The 21,664-nt window shown below is 42.3% G+C and overlaps 1 protein-coding gene across 1 annotated transcript in view; it reads left to right on the top strand.

Moving 5' to 3' along the window:
- Positions 1-21,664, top strand: part of LOC144687109 (coiled-coil domain-containing protein 60-like) — a 109,979-nt gene that overhangs the window by 69,146 nt on the left and 19,169 nt on the right. The window contains exons 7-9 of the mRNA XM_078552866.1: positions 3,962-4,052; positions 4,832-5,096; positions 21,524-21,611. Coding sequence (XP_078408992.1) covers positions 3,962-4,052; positions 4,832-5,096; positions 21,524-21,611 — 444 coding nt within the window. The remainder of the gene's footprint in view (positions 1-3,961; positions 4,053-4,831; positions 5,097-21,523; positions 21,612-21,664) is intronic.

Below are 21,664 nucleotides of genomic sequence, written 5' to 3'. Positions count from 1 at the left end.
TCGAGCCTGCTCCGCCATTCAATAAGATCATGGCTGATCTGATTGTAACCTCAACTCCATATTTCCGCCTACCCCCGATAACCTTTCACTCCTTTGCTTATCAAAAATCTATCTAGCTCTGCCTTAAAAATATTCAAAGACTCTACTTCCACTGACATTTGAAGAAGAGTTCCAAAGACTCACGACCCTTTGGGAGAAAAAAATTCTCCTCATCTCTGTCTTAATGGGTGCCTGCTTATTTTTAAACAGTGATCCCTAGTTCCAGATTCTCCCACAAGAGGAAACATCCTCTCCACGTCCAACTTGCAAAGACCCAATCAGGTTAAAGGTTTCAGTCAAATTAACAGTCCCAAAGGGGCACCTGACCTCTCGCATAGGGGCACCTGACCCTTCCAAAAGGATACCTTGCCTCTCCAAATAACTGTGGTAGGTTTAGATATTTCAATCAAACTCATAAAGTCCACAAGTCTTCTTTTAGAAACATAGGTGACCAAAATTGCTTATGTTTGAAGCCAGTTGCACTTATGTGCCGCTGCCTCTGTGAACTGTGGATGTATGAAATACATCCCACACCTCCCGGCAAAAATGGTGGGTGCAGGATACGGGTCCAGGACTTCCGGTTTCCAGGCTCTGGTGCCATTTTGGCTTAGGTATGGAGTCCTACAGGCTTTGCGAAAAGTCAGGCTCCAGTGTCCCAGAATCCTTTTTCATATGTGCTCAAGGTACTTAATCAGTATCAGTGCCCTTTGCTTGTGTATCCTTAACCTTGATAATACAATTAACATACCGTTAACAACAAGGTGGTCAGAAGCTGGAAGCCTCAAGCTACTTTAGGTACATTGTAGTTTATTGCGTGTTTGTGTATTTTATTGTACAAAGAATAACGTATGCAGAGCAACCGAAGAAACTCTCAAAAGTTGAGAGGAACTTCAAAATAGCTGACATGGTCCTGGAGCAAATAAAAGACAACATTTCAAAAAGAGCCCTGAATATAGGCCCATCACCAGGGGCCCAACTTAATAGTGACAATTAAATACTGTTTTATTGCATAGGATTTCAAGATCATCCTCACTGTTGAGATCCCAATTTCATTCCTTTTCTACGAAAATCAAAACATAAAAGACTTGCCTATGATGTGAAAACAAGTGGTTGTGCTGAGAGTGCCTTGCGTTTTAATCTTGTTGTAACTTAAGAGCAGTATAATGGATTTATGGTTTCAGGTCATCTGCATGCTCCCAGTGTACCCGACACAGGTCTCTTCCTTTGTAGGAGCCTGTAAACAAAGGGAAAAATCTGGCTTTTCTTGGAGAAACTATGGCAAGCTGACAAATGGGTTAAATGATTAGAATTAGTAGCCTGATTATATGGGGGATGTTACTGAAGTGTATGCAGGGAGGTACGAGACACTGTAACTGTAACATGTTCAGTCACTTGAAGTAGCCAACTTTCTTCAAATATGTGCACATACACCACACCCACACACACACACACACGCACACGTACACACCATTGGGTCATGAAGCTTCCTCAAATCCTCAGCTAATACTGCAGTAAATCTTGGACCATCTGCATTTTGAGAGTTAATTTAGCAATCCTAATGATAGAGGATTAGAGGCATGGGATTGTCTCATGTTTGTGGTATTATAATAAATGTGAAGAATTCTTAAAACTTGTGACATGCTTGCCGGTGCTGGCAGCTTGACATTGAATACCTGCACTGAGAAGGCTCTTGGAGAAGACCAAATGCACTTCTCAAACACGAGGGGTTCTCTGTAAATAACTACTGGAGGTTGTAAAATTTATCACAGTTCAGTTTCAAGGAAGCCACCTGTCAATACCTGTACTATATCAATAATGTGAAGGAAAGGAGGTAACCGACAAGACTACCCCTGTAAGAAATCTTGTTAAATGGAACTGAAGGGCTGAAGCTGCTAGGTATTTTTGAAGAGGGAACTTCTTTGTCAAGAACTCCTTTTGTATTGTAATATCTGCAAAGATATAGGATTAAATTTAAGGCTTTTTTCCTATTTGTCAGGCTGAACTAAATCCAGCCAGCTCCATCAATGGTAGATAAAGGCCTAATCTTGTGTCATTCTGTGGATGTGCTAGTGCATGAATTGCATAAGTATGCAAGTACTGCAAGTAATTAGCAAAGCTCATAGAATATTATCGTTAATTGCAAGGGGAATTGAATACAAGGGCAGAGAGGTTATGCTTCAGTTATACAGAGCATTGGTGAGGCCACAAGTGGAGTATTCTGTACAGTATTGGTCACCTTATGTAAGGAAAGATGGAAATGCATTAGAAGCAGTTCAGAGGAGGTTTACTAGATTAATACCTGGATTGGGCTTGTTATTTTATGAGGAAAGGCTGGACAGGCTAGGCTTGTATCCGCTGGAGCTTAGAAGAGTGAGAGGTGACTTGATTTAAATATATAGGATCCTGAGGGAACTTGACAGGGTGAATGTGGAAAGGATATTTCCTCTCGTTGGGGAATTTAAAACTTGGGGTCAAAATGAGGGATTTAGATCCTAAATGCCCATTTAGGACAGAGATGAGAAAAAAATTTTCTCTGAGGGTTGTGAGACTTTGGAATTCTCTCCCTCAAAAGATGGTTGAGGCAGAATCCTTGAATATCTTTAAGACAGAGGTAGATAGATTCTTGATAAGCAAGGGGATGAAAGATTATCAGGGGTAGGCAGGAATATGAGCTTAAAATCAGAACAACCATGATCTTACTGATTGGGGCAGCAGGCTCGAGGAGTCTTTTCCTGCTCCTAATTCGATTGTTTGTATGTATGTACAATTCAAGTCTCCATATTATAAAAAGTATGCTGAGGAGGGACAAAAAAGATTTACAAGGATGATACCAGAACTCTGAGGAAAGACTGTTGAAACTGGGGGCATTTTCCTGGATGAGAGAAGCGTGAGGGGTGACCTGATGGAGGTCTTTACGATTTTGAAGGGGTTTGATTGGGTAGATGAAGAGAATATGTAGTGCAGCACTAGAGGCCATAAATGGACAATAGTCACCAGTAAATGCAATAGGGAAATCAGGAGTCACTTCTTTACCATCAAAATGGTTAGGAAGTGGAACTCACTACCACAAAGAGTAGTTGAGATGAAAAGCATTGATGTATTCATGAGGAAGCTGGATAAGCATTTGAGGAAAAGATAGAAGGTAGTACTGATTAGGGTTAGATGAAGAGGGGTGGGAGGAGCATTTGTGGAGCATAAGCACCAGCATGGACTATTTATGCTGCTGAATGGCCTGTTTCTGTGCTGAATTTTCAAAGTAACTGTTCGTGCTGACCTGAAGAACCAAGGCTCATTTCCCAGTCTGTGCTGATGTCCATGTTAAAGTGCCAAAGTGCTGACCTTTCTACAAGTTCATATAAAAAGATAAAATCTAGAACCCACAATGAATTGAAACTGAACAGATCCTAAATCCATCACAAGTTGATTGGAGATTGATGTCAAACCAGCTCTGCATGCTTAGAGGCTCAAGGTCAAAGTTAATAGATTAGCAGCTCATAAGAGCCAATAGAAAGTGATCATCTGGCTCAGTTGGAACTTTGAAAGTTGCACTGTACTGTTTATACCTGCGTGTGCCATTACCACTGGGCACAGTGCGTGCCTGTAGTCAGTTATACTCCCTAAGGTCATATCTTCCATTATTCGGTGCAAATAATGTGCAAGGAGCATGGCAGTAACCAGTGAAGTCAAAATGCAGACAGAGCCTCACACTTCAATGTGAACCCAACCATATACTAGTCTACAGGGAGCACTTGGCTGTTGGAGCCTCATTGTGCTATTTATGAAGGTGATTACAGAAGCTGAGCATTTATGTTTTTGAAGACAAGGACTACACTTGGTGTCAACATTTGCGCCCTGCTTCAATGCTTCATTCAGAACCACCTCAGCCACCTGAGTAAACTTTATTCCCTCTTTTTCTGCTCAGAGATCCAGGTGGAATGAAGAATACAGCCAGGAAAATCAATAAAGATAAATTCATAGAAACAAGATGGGAACAGTTTATAACACAGCCCAAGGTAAAGCATTCAGCCTTTCCCTATAGCACTGTAGAAAGCGGCAGTGTTAATGAATTGATTTCCTCCTTAATGCTGGCACTGGGTACCAAGCTGTCTGCACTGGCACTATTTGTGCCCATGTTTGTCAGCTACTGAGCTTATCTTGTTGAAATACCTGATGTAGCAAATGTCTGAGAAGGTTACACTGTTCTACATGAGATACCTTTGAAATAACTCATATTTAAACTTAGCTCAATCAGTAGCTCTTTGCCTTTTGAATACGAACATTGTGGGTTCAAGGACCGCATAAAACCAGGGCAACTTTTCAATGAAATACCGAGGAAATGACCAAACACCCCAGGGTGACTGTTTTTGACACTGTTGGTTAGGGGGTATAGTGGGCTGGGATCAATCAATTCACAAGTCAATGTGGGGCTTTTGAAGTACTATGACGCTCAGCTGCACAGAAAATTGAAAATAAATTGATTTGTGCCAAGTTTTACTTTTCACATCTCCTTCTCATTGTGCAAACATCATATACGGTAAAATTCAGCCATATATTCTCTATAAAGGAGGCCTGAAAATGTTCCTCTTTCTCTGAGCTCCCTTGAACAGTTCAGGGCAATACCTGATGTGTTTTCCTTTAACCTTTGAGTTGAATTTGATTCAGGTCCCTAATAATGAGATCAAAGTCTCCTCTCTCAACTGGCAGCAAGTGCCCTAATTGAGTTTATGTAGCCTCAGCACAATGCGTGTATGTGTGTTAGTACAGTAACGTCCTTAAAACATTTCTTTTCCAGTTCAAAAAACATTCCCCTCGAGTTCTGCGCAGGACATCATTACGACCCAGAAGACCCTCCCTTGCTACTATATCACGCGCCAGTGATGCAACCCCAGTCCTTGGCAGTGCCTCATCAGTGATCACCACCTCCGATGACCTAGGAGCAGGGACTCCAGCTCCCATTTTAGAGTCAGTTTCTGAGGCTGAGGACAATGAATCCACAACAAGCAGCTCATTCACCCAAAGCAAACAGGACCAGGAAGAAGAGGAGCCTGTGTCTGACTGTGAGTGTGATTAATCAGTTATCAAGCATTGTGTATGCTACAGACTGAACAGAGGTTTCCACATTCTAGTAGCCATTGAAACCATCTTAAAGTGGGCATATTAATGGTTTCGATACCATTCTTCCCTCTTAAGCACTTGTTTGAGTTCAGCTCATACTGCTGGGATGAAAGGATCACTTTCTGCAGCTGTAAAAAAAATGGGTATAAGGCTACAACACAAAATTGCCCATAATTGGGCACTAATTGACAATAATGGGTTTAATTTCCTTAATGAGCTATTAATGTCCTATTAACATGTTTGTGTAAATGTTATGTCTGCCATTTAAGTGTTTTGTTTGGTTAATAGCTAGGTAAAAATAGTAAGAATGTTGGCGAATATGTTACTGATGAATTCAGTTTTTTTGCTACTGATGAATTCATATTGCACAGATGTGATCAAGCCCATAAGCTGGCAGTGTTGCTGGGAGAGGCTCCTATGGGCAATGGGAATGCTAAACTGGTACAGTGGAGGATTATTCTTCTGAGGTTGATGTTGAGACATTTTAGTGGGTTCACTAAACTTTAACTTGCTATCTAACTGTAGTTGCCCTTTGGTACCAGTGGGCAATTACCCACCGATCATAATGATTACACAAACTAAATAATTTCTAGAAGAGTATTTGTTATTTTTGTTTCATTAAAAAATTACTTAATAGTGCCTCCTTCCAATGGTGCTCCATTGGTTGGCTTTGTACATACGTTATCCTCACTATCCTTCAATGTACTTTAGCAAGAATTAAAGAGGAAAAGTATTTGACTGAACTGTCACACAATCTAAAGTAAGGAGCTAATTGGGCACTAATTGGCATTTTTAATGAATCTTGGTATATTTTATCTTCCAAACATGTAGTTGGAAGCAGATGCATGTACAGCATCCACTGATGTGATGTGACACAAACTTAGTTGATAAGTCTGCTGTATTGTGTAGAACTGAGCCATACAGGCCAGGAAAGTCCCAGGTTCAATTCCTTCGATCGGACCCAAATCTGAATCATCATATTGCACAAAATGGGAAATTTTTAAAATTATTTTGTTATGCCATTCATTCCAACTCCTTCACATGACCAGTACAGCAGTTGCTGCCGATGCCAGTGAAAGGTGCTGTGATATTTTATTTTCTATAATGCCTCAACTATACAAAAAAATACTGCAAGACAGGTTAGCAAAAAGCCAAAGAGCCTTTAGCGCTCAAGCATCCGTGGATTAAAGTCTCTTTTGTTTCCTAGTGATATGATACCAGCTGATGTTACTACTGGACAAGCCTGATCCCAGTGTGGAACCCGGCTTGATAGATCCTAACTTTTACTTTTTGTTTAGGTACGTCGAGAGTGGCTACTGAACAGAGTCACAAGAGTCAGCTGATGAGCTTTTAACAAAAGAATAAAACATTTATTAAACCAGAAAAGATGAACTATCATACATTACTCCTTCACCCACAACTATACCTTTACAGATATATACAGATTTGTAAGGATAACATAAGTTACGAAAACTATCTTATACTCTAAGGTTCCCAGTAAGTACACAGTCCATGTAAACCAATAGGTGACCTGTGGTCAGGTACACCACACTCTGAAACTAAGTGCCAGATACCAACTCAAACAGATGCTATGGATCTCTCGTCAACTCCCTGCAGACGCTTGTCACACCCTGAGCCAACCAGTCTCACTGAACTCCGTTTTTCACATGGGGGTTTCCAATCTCCATTCTCGAAGAACTCTTTCTGGCATCTTCTCCCAACAACACCTTCTCTCAGATGCCTTCCACAAGAGTCCAGCTTCAGGGTTTCAAACTCTTCTGGATCGCCATGTGCATTCAACTTCTTTCCACACACTCTCAAATATTCAGCTGTGCCAACAGAACACCATTGCTTCACATGCCCATAGTGAATAATTACAGTACTTGGAACTTCTGGCTTCTTGCACGCCTATGTCGCTTTAAACCTGCATCCTGCAGCTTTCTTCTCTTTAGACTTGAAGCTTGGAACCTCCATCTCTTCTCCTTACTTTCACTTCCACAGAACAGGACCTTTTCCAGATTCCTGTCCTTGTCATTTGACTAGTCTGTCCTCCTTGGAACTTCCTTGTTCCACTCCCCTGGATTTGAGGACTTTCTTCTTTAGTTCTGGAACCTGCTTCTGCAGTTTGCTCTCTTGTCCAGCCTCTCTTGTTAGCTGGCTTCAACTTTAGTTTGGGGGACTTATTACCTGTCCCTCTGCTGTCTAGCCTCCAGAGTCCTGGCTTCAACTGGACTTTGGTTTGGGACTGGCTATAGGCTGCTTCTGCTGGCAGTGGCTTCCAACTGAACTCAAACTGCTTTTCTAGTGTGTGTGTCCCTCCCTCCCTGGACCCCTGTTGCTAGGCAACAGTCCAGTTTTTTTTAACCATGTTTTAACTTTCCTAACACCTAGGTATCAAATTAGCCTTTTATAATTCTCTCACATTGCTATTTCTGGTGTATTATTGTACAACAGAACAACAGTAAGTACCCCACTTACTGCTTTAGTGTTTTCTTTGACCAAATCACTACCTACCTCAGGGATTGGAAATTAACTGTGTGCTCTTATCAATTGTGAAGATACTATGTTGCCTCTAAGCAGTTTGAGGGAGTGTGTGTGTGTATCTTTATAAGAGATCTATTAATAAAGAAACTAAGCAGTAGTTTGAAGTTATGGAGAGTGAATGTTTTACTCCCCGCACAACTGGTTGCTTTCAATAAGGCCTGTTGATTATTGATTTATTGGATAGACAAAATATGATCATTTCAGTATATTCTTAGGAAAGTATCAATGTATGTAGGCAAATCATTTGGAAGATAAGGTGTTACAGTACCCCCAAGTGATCGTGCTTTCCACAGAAATATATCAGCAGCTGATTTATAGGTAACTATGATCCTGTGCTTAGTCGCTTTCTCCCTTATATCACTTTGCTATTTATCTCCTTTCCTTCAAAATCCTCTAAAAATTGATTTCATTAAATAAATATTTGGTTGCCCTTATCCCCTTCAATCATTTTCCCTCTCTATCTGGAGCCTCCTCTCCCTTTGGTTAAATGTTCTAAGATTTTCTTCATCCAGAGGGATGCTGTAAGATGGCAGATTGTTGAATGAACAATACACTAACTCACTTTCCTCCTCACCCAGGATTCCCTCTTCCCCAGTCAAAGGCTTGCATTTATATAACACCTTTCATGTCCTTAACAATTTATAGCCAATGAGTTACTTTAGGAATGTAGCTACTGCTACTTGTGGACAAACTTGACAGCCAATTTGTACACAACAATGCCTCACAAATAACATGATCCCCTGACTCAGTGTCAAGAGCCAAACAGTGCTTCATAAAGTATATATGCTGCACATGCACAGGAACACTAAAGGATAATAACTACTTATGGCTTGAGAATCATTTCAGATCATTTAACAAAATTACTACTATAAAAATAAATCAGTAAAACCTAATATTATTCCTCGAATGCCAGGCTTGCTTGGATTCCCCTCTCCACTTACCCACCTACCCTGTGTTAAGCTCTGTGTGTTTAGTGAAGCCTTTATGCTCTAATGAAAGTTTGATCAGAGAGTGCCAGTCTTAATTTAGTTATCTCTTTTCAAAGTGCTTCTCCACCTTATACAGAAGTAAGACCGAGAACGGCTAATCCACACTGACATATTGACAAGTACAGGATTACATTGTAGGCATTTCTCCAAGTGAAGCCAGTTTCTCCCACATCGATAGGCCTTTCCTGTGCAAATTGTGTCAGCACAGATATGGTGGCTTCAATTCGCTGGTTTATTTTTGCGTGTGCTGACTTCACATTGAAAAAGTAAACCAGATTAACACCTCCATTTTTAGAGTGGACAGGAATTATATATTAATGGACCAGTGTCCCGTAGTGTGATGCAGATCCAGAATCAGTCCAATGCTACTTCAAACACAAAATCACATGGAATTCTATAATATATGACAAATTTACTCCACAGCTATGGTGCAACAATTTGCAACATTAACGTATCCGTGGACAATCTGGGTCTCAACGGTGAAAAGCCAATGTCTAACCCAGTCCTCCCATAAATCTTTCATTTTTAATATGTAATAAAATATTAATCAATGGAACAATATTCAACATGAATACAGTCAACTGGATAGTCAATGTGTCATCCAAAGTTATACTTTGATTACATCCATCTGTGGGACATGCCAATAAGGAATTCTATGCTATAATGTGGCTGCTAACCACATTAATCTTTGTGTTGCAAAATGTGCAGTATAACTACCAGCTTGATGTTTTTCTAGCATTATGAGGTAGCTATGAAGTTGTGGTCTCTCAGCCCTGAGGATTAGCTGTGGCATAACAACAACTGGTCCATAGACAACTCAAAAATTCCTAGAGGATCGCTGGCAGCCTGTTGAATCATCAAGCTTTTAGTGACAGACATGAGCGGATGAGCTGTTTTCTAACATTAGAAATTTCGAAGTCAGTCAGAGCCAGTTAATCAGAGGTGCACACAGATGTTTTAATACAAATTAGAAAACTAAACGTCCTTGATTAACAATTAATAAGTCTCCATACAGCACAATTGCAGCATTGAAAAGCAATACTGGTATATCAAAAAATATTGGCATTAATAAACTTGTGCCATTAGTAACATTTTTTTAGGACAAGCTTAACAAGCTTTTTTCTATAATTTGAATTGAAGTTTTCCAATATTTTGTGTCATAGTAGAAAGCACAATTCTCAACACAAAACCTGAAGTATCTCAATCAGCATGCAGTCAAGTTCCAGTATGTCCTCATATTGGGGGGTGGGCAAGAAGAAAAGGGAGACAGTGCAGCTAGTTGATGTTATCCTGCATCATACTTGACTCCATTAAGTAAACATTCTGTGCTCATGCGATGATGTGGTATTTAGCAATAATTTGAAATTATGTGACGCCTTTAACATTGAAAAACATCACAGTGCGCTTCACAGAGGCACAATCAAATAAATGGACACTCAAAAAAGGAAATATTGCTGATCGCGAGGAAAGGGTGACTAAAAACTTACTCAAAGAGATGGATGATAAGGAGGAGAGTGAGATGAAAGGGTTTTGGATATGGTATTAGGGTGGTGGCATGAAGAGATATTAATGTCTATAATGTTATTGGGAATTATTTTTAAATTAGATTAAATCTGTATGTGTGTGCCTGTGTGTGTCTTAATTGGATTAAAGCCAGCTTGTCTGGATGCTTTGATGTTTAGTAGTTTTGAGATGTTAATTAGATAAATGTAAGTTATTTCAAAGGTAAAGTGCAATTTGCATTTTTAAATAAACCATTCAAAAGAATAGGTGAAATCTTGGACCTAACTGGGAGAGGCCAAGCAATGTGTTATATCACCAGTAAAATTGGTGGAATGAAAGGATTATTGTTAGGAGAGGTAAAATTTAAAAACCTAGTAATACAATGGAAAATTTACATTCAGTAGGGAAGCTAGGTAAATACAGAAAGGATAAACGCAAAAAACTGTGGATGCTGGAAATCCAAAATAAAAATAAAAATACCTGGAAAAACTCAGCAGGTCTGGCAGCATCTGCGGAGAGGAACACAGTTAACGTTTTGAGTCCGTATGACTCTTCAACAGAACTAAGTAAAAATAGAAAAGAGGTGAAATATAAGCTGGTTTTAAACGGGTGGGGAGGGGGGGTGGGAGGTAGAGCTGTAGAGGGCCAGTGATAGGTGGAGATAGCCAAAAGATGCCATAGACAAAAGGACAAAGAGGTGTTGAAGGTGGTGATATTACCTAAGGAATGTGCTAATTAAGGGTAGAAAGCAGGACAAGCAAGGTACAGATAGCCCTAGTGGAGGTGGGGTGGGGTGAAGGGAAGGGATCGAAATAGGCTAAAAGGTAGAGATAAAACGATGGATGGAAATACATTTTAAAATAATGGAAATAGGTGGGAAAAGAAAAATCTATATAGATTATTGGAAAAAAAGGGGGGGTCGGAAAGGGGGTGGGGATGGAGGAGAGAGTTCATGATCTAAAATTGTTGAACTCAATATTCAGTCCGGAAGGCTGTAAAGTGCCTAGTCGGAAGATGAGGTGCTGTTCCTCCAGTTTGCGTTGAGCTTCATTGGAGCAACGCAGCAGGCCAGAAAGGAGTTTTGTGTGTGCAGGTCAGAGGCATTTAAGATCTAACCAGCCTGTAAGCCTACAAATGTCTGCAAAGGAACCAAATTCCAAAGGGCCTCATTTTGAATTTGTACGGTCAAATGTGCTTTGCCTGGTGTCTGTTTAAAGTCTTTGGGTTATTGTTGCGTTGGTGAAGATTTACCTGGGAGTGGTTAATTTGGGGATTTGTTTAAAAGTTATTATGATAGTAATTTGTAGACATGTGTATGTGTTTAACTTGTTGTTTAATTAATAAGTGTTTAATTTAGTTTTACATAAAAAACCTCGAGGCTTAGTGGTTTTGTTCTTGAATTCGGAGCTGCATCTCAAACATACCAATTAAAAATATAGGTGATGACAGTTGTTCAAGTTTCCCACTGGGATTTAAACAACTCAGCTTTACCAATTGCTGTGTCGTAACAGTTGCAAATATTATAACACTATTCAAGAAAGAGGAGAGTGAGAAACTAGGGCCAGGACTGTCCCAGATTTGCACTAAGTGCGGTACCGGGTGGGAAAAACAATGTTTTACCTACTGGCCGCAATGGCGGTTTCTCACACCATATTGTCCCAATCCCACCACATTAATTAAGAATTCCCGGGAAACACGCCATTTCAAGGGCGGGTGGGTTCTCATTTGCCTACCATGCCGTCACCTCGCCTCTTCTCACACCAGGCGCCACCTCTAAAGTATAGCCGCGCATACACCTCTCATGCTTCCAGCCCAGGACTGTTGCAAAGAAGACATGGCCCCGAAAGTCAAGAAGACTGTTGACCCTCGAGCATCTTTTGGTTGCCGTGGAAGTCTGCTGTGATGTTCTCTACCCCTGCTCTGGCTGCAGGAGGGGCAGCAACATTACCACTCTGGCTTGGTAGGTGATGGCAGTGGTGATCAGTGCCAATGCTGCACAGAAGAGGTTAGTCATTCAGTGCAGATAGAGGATGAATGATCTGATCGATGCCGCCAGGGTAAGGCAACCATCTCATCACTCTAAACGCTCATACTCAAGCCCATCACACATTCACTGGCATCTCACTCACTGCCAGCTCAAGGGACATCACCACTCAGTCTCTCACAGACACCCTCATGTGTCCATCTGGCCTCTTCTCCTCTGGAGACTACCTCCTCAGGCATCACCATCTTGAGGTCACTTGCACAGATCAATATGTGTCCCCACACACCCTGGGATACCCCCTTCCCCAGGACAGCTCTCACCTTGCAGCCTCTTCCTTTGCCTGAGGCCACTTCTCCCTCTGCCCCAAGCAAGCCCTAGCCCTGCAACCATTGAAAAACCACCCCCGCCTTACAGCTGGTCTGGTAGATAGAGATCTGCTATTTGCAAAGCCTGGCGCTGATGGCTGCTAGTGCTGCCTGAAGCAAGGTAGACAAACAAACCTTACAGTCCCGAGCAAAGTGCAGCCTGCCAAGTGCCCACTTTATATATGCTGTTGTGAAACACTTCAGTAAGTTTTCCCGCTGACATGGGCAGAGGATCCAGCGTGGGGGGATTCTGGTTGGCTGGCCTTACGATGATATGCAGATATATTACAGTGAGGTTCCTGAGGTCCGATGGCGGGAAACACAGCCCGCCATTGACGGGCAGAGCAGATGATTATAAACAAACTGGTTTCACGACGTCATGAAACCAATTTTTGGCCTTCTTGCCATATAGTCCGCTCACGCCACCAAACACACCCGATTCCCTCGGGAATGGAAAATTCCACCCCAGGAAACTACAGGCTAGTCAGTCTAACATCAGTGATGGGAAAGTTATTGAAAACTCGTATCGGGGACAAAATAGACTGACATTTGGAAAAGCATGTGTTAATCAAGGATAGCCAGCAAGGTTTTATTAAAGGCAAATCACGTCTAACTAATTTGATTAAATTCTTTGATCAGGTTTCGGAGGAGGTAGATTCAGGTAATGTAGTAGATGTATGTTTGGACTATCAGAAAGCATTCAGATACCCATATTAAGAAAATGGAAGCCCATGGAATTAAGACCAGGGTGGAGGAATGAATACAAAGTTGACTCAGTGATCAGGAAGCAAAAAGTGATGATGAAACCATGTTTTTCAGAATTGGAGGTGGCTTGCACTAGTATTCCCAAAGGGTCAGTTTTAGGTCCATTATTCTTTGCAGTTTTAAAAAATGATTTAGACCCAGGCGTAGGGAGCAACATTATAAAGGTTATAGATGATACATACTTGGCAAAGTAGTCAATCATGTTGATGATATTTATAAGGTTCAGGTACCAGACAGGATGGTGAAATGGGCAGAAGCATATCAGATGGAGCTCAATGCAGAGATGTATGAAGTGTTTTCTTTGAAGGCAGTATACTATAAATGGCATGAACTATAAATGGCATGATTTTGAAAAATATGGATGAGAAGAGGAACTTAGCTTCTACATACACAAACCCTTAAAGGTGTCAGGGCAAGTTGATATGATTGTTAATAAAGCAAATGGGTTACTTAAGTTTATCTCAGAATTTCAGAAGGAGGCCATTTGGCCCTTCATGCCTACACCAGCTCTCCAAATGAGCAACCCACTTAGTGCCATTCCCCCACCTTCTCCCTGTAAGCCTGCATGTTCTTCCTTTCCAGATAAGTCTAATCCCCTTTTGAATGCTTCATAAATCCTTTATAAATAAACATTTTATGAAAAAGGAATATAATATAAAAGCAAAGAGATCATGCTAGAATTTTGTAAAACATTGGTAAGGCCTCAACTGGATTATTGTGGACAATTCTGGGCTCCAAATTTCAGGGAAGACATAAAGGTCGTGAAAAGGTACAAAGGAAGTTTACCAGGAATGAAGGACTTCAGTTATGAGGAGAGGTGGAAAAGTTGGGACTGTTTTCCTTGGAACAGAGAAGGTTAAGAGGTGAAATAAAAACAAAAAATGCTGACAAAACCCAGCAAGTCTGACAGCATCTGGAGAGAGATGTCTCCAAGTCCGTATGACTCTTCTTCAGAGCTAAGGAGAAGTAGAAATGTGACAAAATTATTCTATTTAAGGGGGGTAGAGCAGGTGAAGCTGGATAGAAGGCCAGTGATAATTGGAGGCGAAGGAGAGTTTGACAAAGATATCATGGACAAAAAGACAAAGGAAGTGTTAATGGTAGTGATAAGGTCTAAAGAAGGTGCTGATAGTGGCATAAAGGTAAGAAAGCAGAAGGTGATAATAGAACGAGGGCGAGCACTTTATGAAAGAACAACATGGAACAAGTAACAGATGGCCTTTATGGGGTGGGATGATGGGGAGGAGGAGGTGAGAAAAAGGGGATAAAACAATGAATGAATAAATAAATAAAAGTATGTGGATAAAAAAATTAAAAATGTTTAAAAGGGGATTGAAAAGAGGGGGAGGATAGAGGAGAGAGTTCATGGTCTGAAGTTGTTGAACTCAGTGTTAAGTCTGGAAGGCTGTAAAATGCCTAATCGGAAGATGAGGTGCTATTCCTCCAGTTTGCGTTGGGCTTCACTGGAACATTGCAGCAGGACAAGGACAGACATGTGGGCATGAGAGCAGGTCGGTGTGTTGAAATGGCAAGTGACAGGGAGGTCTGGGTCATGTTGCTGGCAGAACGAAGGTGTTCGCAAAGCGGTCACTCTGTCTGTGTTGGTCTCCCCGAGGTAGAGGAGACCGCATTGGGAGCAGCGAATGCAGTAGACCAAATTGAAGGAGGTGCGAGTGAAGCACTGCTTCACCTGAAAGGAGTATTTGGGCCCTTGGATGGTGAGGAGAGAGGAGGTAAAGGGGCAGGTTTTGCACCTTCTGTGATTGCATGAGAAGGTGCTGTGGAAAGGGGATGAGGTTTTGGGGGTGATGGAGGAGTGGACCAGGATGTGCCAGAGGGAACAGTCCCTACAGAATGCTAACGGCAGGGAGTGAGGGGAAGATGTGTTTGCTGGTGGCATCATGCCGAAGTTGGCGGAAATGGCGGAGGATGACCCTTTGAATGCGGAGGCTGTCAGACCTGCTGAGTTTTTCCAGCATTTTCTGTTTTTTTTCAGATTTCCAGCATCTGTAGTATTTTGCTTTTATATCAAGGTTAGGAGGTGACCTAATTGAGATTTGCAAGATGCTTTGATTGAGTAAATAGCAAAAAAAAATTCCCTCTGGTGCCTGGGTCAATAACTAGAAGTCATGGTTTCAAATCATTAGCAAAAGATCTAGAGGGGCGATGAGGAGGTTTTTTTTTACTGAGTGGTTGGGATCTCAAGCGTTGTACCTGAAAATGTGGTGGAAGCAGATTCCGTAAATAATTTTAAGAGAGTTGGACAGGTACTTGAGGATGAGAAACTTGCAGGGTTATAGACAAAAGGCACAATGTAAAAATAAAAATGACTGCTTTCAAAGAGCTAGCACAGGCACAATGAGCTGAATGGCTGTAAGGCTCTGTGACTCTGAGTGGCAGGGGCATGAGACCATGATAACAAGGCATAGCCACCAATGGTGGGGCAAAGGGAGGTGGGTGCATAAGTTGTGTATGGATTTTAAAAAGATGTTTGATAAAATACCACAGATTAGCATAAAAGGGAGAGTAGCAATGTAGATGCAAACATAGGAGCAGGAGGAGGCCGTTCAGCCCATCTAGCCTGCTCCCCTATTCAAATAGATCGTGGCTGATCATCTACCTCTATGCTATTTTACCCAATATCCCCATATCCCTTGGTGTCATTAGTATCCAGAAATCTATTGATTTCTATCTTGAACATGGTCAATGATTGATCTTCCACAGCCCTCTGGGGCAGAGAATTCCAAAGATTCACCACTCTCTGAGTGAAGAAATTCCTCCTCATCTCAGTCTTAAATGGCCTTCCCCTTATCCTTCTGTCCCCTGGTTCTAGACTCAGCAGCCAGGGGAATCTTCCTATCTACATTTACCCTGTCATGCCTTGTAAGAATGTTGTAAGTGTTATGAACAATGTATAATTTTTAAGTTGAATTATATATATTTCTGTGTTAAGTGAGGTAAAAAGGGTTCCAGTTTAATTTAGGTTTTGTTTGGGAACCTTGGTGCTGGGAAATCTGGATGGACTCCTAATTGAAAGGTCAGGTCTTTTGGGTTTGTTTGTATATATACATTGTTAATGAGGCTTTAGAATCCCTGAAGGTAAAGAGATGGGTTAAAAGTTTTGTGTTTGTGGGGAAGGAAACAGAGTAGAAGAAACTTGACTGTGCCCAGCAACAGTGGTCCAGGTACAGAGACACAGAAAAGACAGAGGAGAGAGTTCGGTGTGTATCAGAGAGTAAAGACTGGGATTTTCAGTTCTCTGAGGGAAAAAACATTACAAGGCTATTGGGACAGTAGTCAACTGAATAGTCAGTTATAGAACTCAGGAAAGTGATCAGTTTAAAAGAGGTGCTATTGGAAGACTGAGTTTAGAGTGTGATTTTTAGGGTTTCTCGGGAAGAGATATGAATTGGGTGAAAAGCAACGAGTGGATGCTCAGGAATTCACTGGAAGGAAACCATTTGGAACTGTGACGGTCCCAAGTGCGAAACCTTTTGTGTGTCAAGCTAGTGGTAACTCTTCACTGGTTAATATGTCTGTAAGGGTATTGCTAGGGTAAAGGAGTAGTGTGAATTTGAAGCGTTTTCTTGTGTTTGTGTGGAGATCTTTACAGCCATTTTGTCTGATGTAATATAATTCATTTTTCTTGCTTAATAAGTATTTTCTTCTTTGTTAAAAACAAAAAACTACTGCGGATGCTGGAAATCCAAAACAAAAACAGAATTACCTGGAAAAACTCAGCAGGTCTGGCAGCATCGGCGGAGAAGAAAAGAGTTGACGTTTCGAGTCCTCGTGACCCTTCAACAGAACTGAGTATAGTTAGGAGAGAGGTGAAATATAAGCTGGTTTAAGATTCGGGGAGTGGGGGGTGGTGTGGGAAGAGAAGTTGAGGGTGGGATGGTTGTAGGGACAAGCAAGCAGTGATAGGAGCAGATAATCAAAAGATGTCACAGACAAAAGGATCAAAGAGGTGTTGAAGGTGGTGATATTATCTAAGAAAAGTGCTAATTAAGAATGGATGGCAGGATACTCAAGGTACAGCTCTAGTGGAAACTGGAGGAACAGCACCTCATCTTCCGACTAGGCACTTTACAGCCTTTCGGGCTGAATATTGAATTCAACAACTTTAGATCTTAAACTCCCTCCCCCCCATCCCCACCCCGTTTCTTCCCCCTCCCTTCTGTTTTTTTCAATAATTTATATAGATTTTTCTTTTCCCACCTATTTCCATTATTTTTAAATCTACAACTAATACCTTGTCAGTCTTTCCACCCCACCCCCACTAGAGCTGTACCTTGAGTGTCCTGCCATCCATTCTTAATTAGCACATTTTCTTAGATAATATCACCACCTTCAACACCTCTTTGATCCTTTTGTCTGTGACATCTTTTGATTATCTGCTCCTATCACTGCTTGCTTGTCCCTACAACCACCCCACCCCCAACTTCTCTCTCCCCCAACCCCCCACCTTAAACCAGCTTATATTTCACCCCTCTCCTAACTATACTCAGTTCTGTTGCAGGGTCATGAGGACTCGAAACGTCGACTCTTTTCTTCTCCGCCGATGCTGCCAGACCTGCTGAGTTTTTCCAGGTAATTCTGTTTTTGTTTTTTCTTCTTTGTGTTCATCAGCAGACTCCTGTGAATTTGATCAGTAACTTTCCTGCACAGGTTCTAAAAAAAAAATTAGGATCTATCAAGCCAGATTTCACACTGGGATCTGACTTGTCCAGCATTAACATCAGCTGGGATCAAAACATAAATTTCAATGAGATCATCATCTCTCATTCTTCGCAATTCTAGAGTATAGAGGCCCACTTTCCTCAATCTCTCCTCATTAGACAATCCTGCCATTCCAGTCTGTACTCCCTCTATGGCAAGTATATCCTTTGTTGGATAAAGAGACCAAAGCTTTACACAATACTCCATGTGCAGTTCCACCAGGGCTCTATACAACTGCAGCAGGACATCTTTACTCCTGTACTCAAATCCTCTTGCACTGAAGGCCAACATACTATTTGCCTTCCTAATTGTTTGCTGTATCTCAAAGCTAGCTTTTAGTGACTCATGAACAAGGGCAACCCGGTCCCTTTGGACATCAACACTTCCCAACCTCTCACCATTTAAGTTAGCTAAGGTTGGGAAACAGAGTGTTATGGAGAGTAGCTGTTTTTCAGATTGGAGGGAGGTATACAGTGGAATTTCCAATTACTAGGAGCACTGCTGTTTTTGATATACATTAATCATTGGACTTCAGGGTGCAGGACACAATTCCAAAATTTGCAGATGACACAAAACTTGGAATTGCAGTAGACAGTGAGGAAGACAGTAACAGGCTTCAACTGGATGTAGAAAGCGGTCCAGTCAGGACAAAGCAGCCCGCTTGATTGGTACTCCACCCACAAACTTTCACGCCCTCCACCACTGACACACAGTAGCAGCAGTATGTACAAGATGCACTGCAGGAACTCACCAAGACTCCTTAGACAGCATCTTCCAAACCTAAGATTATTACTATCTAGTAGGACAAGGACAGCAGACACATGGGAACACCACCACCTGGAAGTTCCCCTCCAAGTCACTCACCATCCTGACTTGGAAATATATTGCCATTCCTTCACTGTCGCTGGGTCAGAATCCTGGAATTCCCTCCTTAACAGAAATATGGATGTACCTACACCACATGGAGTGCAGCGGTTCAAGAAGACAGCTCACCACCAAGGGCAATAAGGGATGGGCAATAAATGCTGGTCTAGCCAGTGACGCCCACATCCCATGAATGAATAAAAGAAACATTCCCACAACAGGGATTTGTCGTGCATCAACATCGGATCAAATGAATGAAATCTCAAAAACAATGTGAAGGAACAAACATTCTTCATGTAACTTTGTTAAGATGTTTCAGGAGTGTGGACACTGGCCTGGATTTTCCAGCCTGTGATGGGGGATGCGGCAGGATAGCCAAAAAGCCCATTGACTGTCCGCGGGACCGGAAGATTCCAGCGGCGAGCGGGGCCGGCAGACCCCAGCCACTGGGTTAGCATTCTGCTGCTAATCTCCCTCATTTGCTTGCCCTCGCTTGTCCTTTCCTCCATAGGCCTATGACACATGGAATGAGAATGTGGAGACCCGTTTTCTGTATCAGTGCAGAGTAATGACTCCATTACCAAACGAACAACAAGAAAGCACTGAATTTTCCTGACCTTGGTGACGGGAGTGGAGATGAGCAGGCCAGGAAAATAGCGGGGAGCCAAGTGGGGACAGCTCCCCAACACGTCCCCACCGCTGGGGAGGTTTGCTCTGTGATGGGCAGTGGCTGCCCGCTGAACAGAGGTAGGTAGGCAGCCACTTTAGATATTTAAGGCTCCAGTTAGAGGCACGCAGCAGCATCTTGTTGATGACTGAGCAGCCCCCTGTCGCATGCAAAGACAACCTGCTTAATGGAGGTGACCTCCCTGGGGCAGTCCAGGGACCATTGGAGCAGGAGGTTCCGTCCCCCATTCAGTCGGCCAGAAGAATAAGATGATAAGGCGCTCAGGCAGCTTGATAGTACGGTGAGAAGTGGAACCAGTAGTGGGACAGCCAGTGTTTGGCAGGACTTGGCAATATCCTAGTACATGGTATGAAACTGCAGCAACAGCTCTGTAACAAACCACAGATTAGAGTGTTGCCCAATCCAGAATCAGGTTTTGCAATGGGCTCGAATATTCAAGTGAAAAGTAAACACAGCACAGAATTTTTAAATATCTATTTGAAACTCACCACAAGGTGGAAGACTTCCTAATCAGGGCTGCCGTTTGTGTGTTTTGTAGTTAGATGCTGATACTTGTGTCTCTGTATTTCATACTGTAAGTATTGAACAGTGCAGTGGGAGATAGCAAAGGTGGCCTTCAAGCATTTTGTTTCAAATAATTTGTTTTCAAAAGTATGATTTATTCATAAAATTTGTACGGGCACTTACGGTACAACCCATATCAATAGATACAGTAAAATGCAGCACATGGCATTCGGGTGCCTCACTGTACTTGCACTGTAGATTATATTTACATTTACAAAACATTTAACATTTCCCTCAAACCTATAGCCCAAAAAGGTTTTGCACTGGTTCCAGCCCCTCAGTTTGTTTCAAAGATATGGTAAGTGTCGTTATCTCTGGTGGAAATACTTTTTTTTTCCTCTCCAATTAGTTCCTCACCCTCTACAATTTCCCCCCCTCCTTCCTTAAAGATGCCAAATAATCTTGGTGTCCAATTACACAGGGGGCAGCAACCTTTGCCATCTCACTTAATTGCCAGTCTACCCTGTGTGATGTTAGCTTGTGACTTTTAAAAAAAACAGCAAAATATTTGCTCATCCTTTACAGCTGTGACAGATAAGGACACTCCTGCACCACTGGCCATTTGATAGCGATTCGCATTTGCAGTGGGAGAGATAGGACGCATATCTTCCTGCAGTGACATGAGTAGAAAGACATGGGGCAGGATTTTTCCCATAGGCTTTGGGATCTGATTTCAGGGTCAACTGGGGTTCAGAAGCTTACACTGTGGGGGAAATGGTCACACAGCAGCAACCTTCCCCAAATTGGCCAATTAATGACCAGACGGCAGGGCTCACCAACCAGTTAAGGAAGCCCTCCAGCACTGAAGAAACAGCAGCTGTCTTTTCAGACAAGTAAGAGAGAAGACACCTCAAGATGCAGGTGCACACTCTCGGAGCTTTAAAACTTTAAAATAAGAAATAGAGTCAGCAGCAGGACAGCCACTGTGGAGGGGAAACCCCCCCTACTCCGGGCAGCCTGCAGCTGAAACCAAGCAGAGGGAAAGGGCTTCAAAGCCTGCCTGGAGCTCTGGCCCGCTGGTCTACCAGATAGAGGCCACCCCCAGACAGCTGACCTAGTCCCTGATGCCTCAGGAGGGGCCTGGAGGCCAACTCTAAAATTCCGGTCGGCTTCATACAATAGACCTTAAGTGGCCTTTAAAGTGCCTTAATTAGCTACCTACTGCTTGTGGGAGGGTACTCCTGCTGGCCCCATCCCGCCTCTGAGGAAAATGGCCCGTGGCGGGATAGCGCTGGCACTCCGACCAGTGAAGCGAAATTCTGCACCTGCCCTCTTCCCTACTCATCTCATTTGGGCCTAAAAATTCGGCCCAGGGCAATGTGTAAGAAGGAGCAAAACCTGACAACATTCTCTGAAATTTGCATTATGCTTGTGCTAACAGATCTTCGAAAACTGCTTGAGTCTGTGCAACAGAGCATAAACAAGGAGCTTCATGGAGAAGAGATGAATCCAAGGAACAGTGAAGAAAGGTACAAGGATTTTGGTGTATTGCAAGTGAGGGCTGTTGCTGGATTTGTACTTG

The sequence above is a fragment of the Cetorhinus maximus genome, chromosome 12, assembly GCF_964194155.1.
Source record: "Cetorhinus maximus chromosome 12, sCetMax3.hap1.1, whole genome shotgun sequence".
Taxonomy (NCBI): Eukaryota; Metazoa; Chordata; class Chondrichthyes; order Lamniformes; family Cetorhinidae; genus Cetorhinus; species Cetorhinus maximus.
This window is presented reverse-complemented; position numbering and strand designations above follow the sequence as displayed.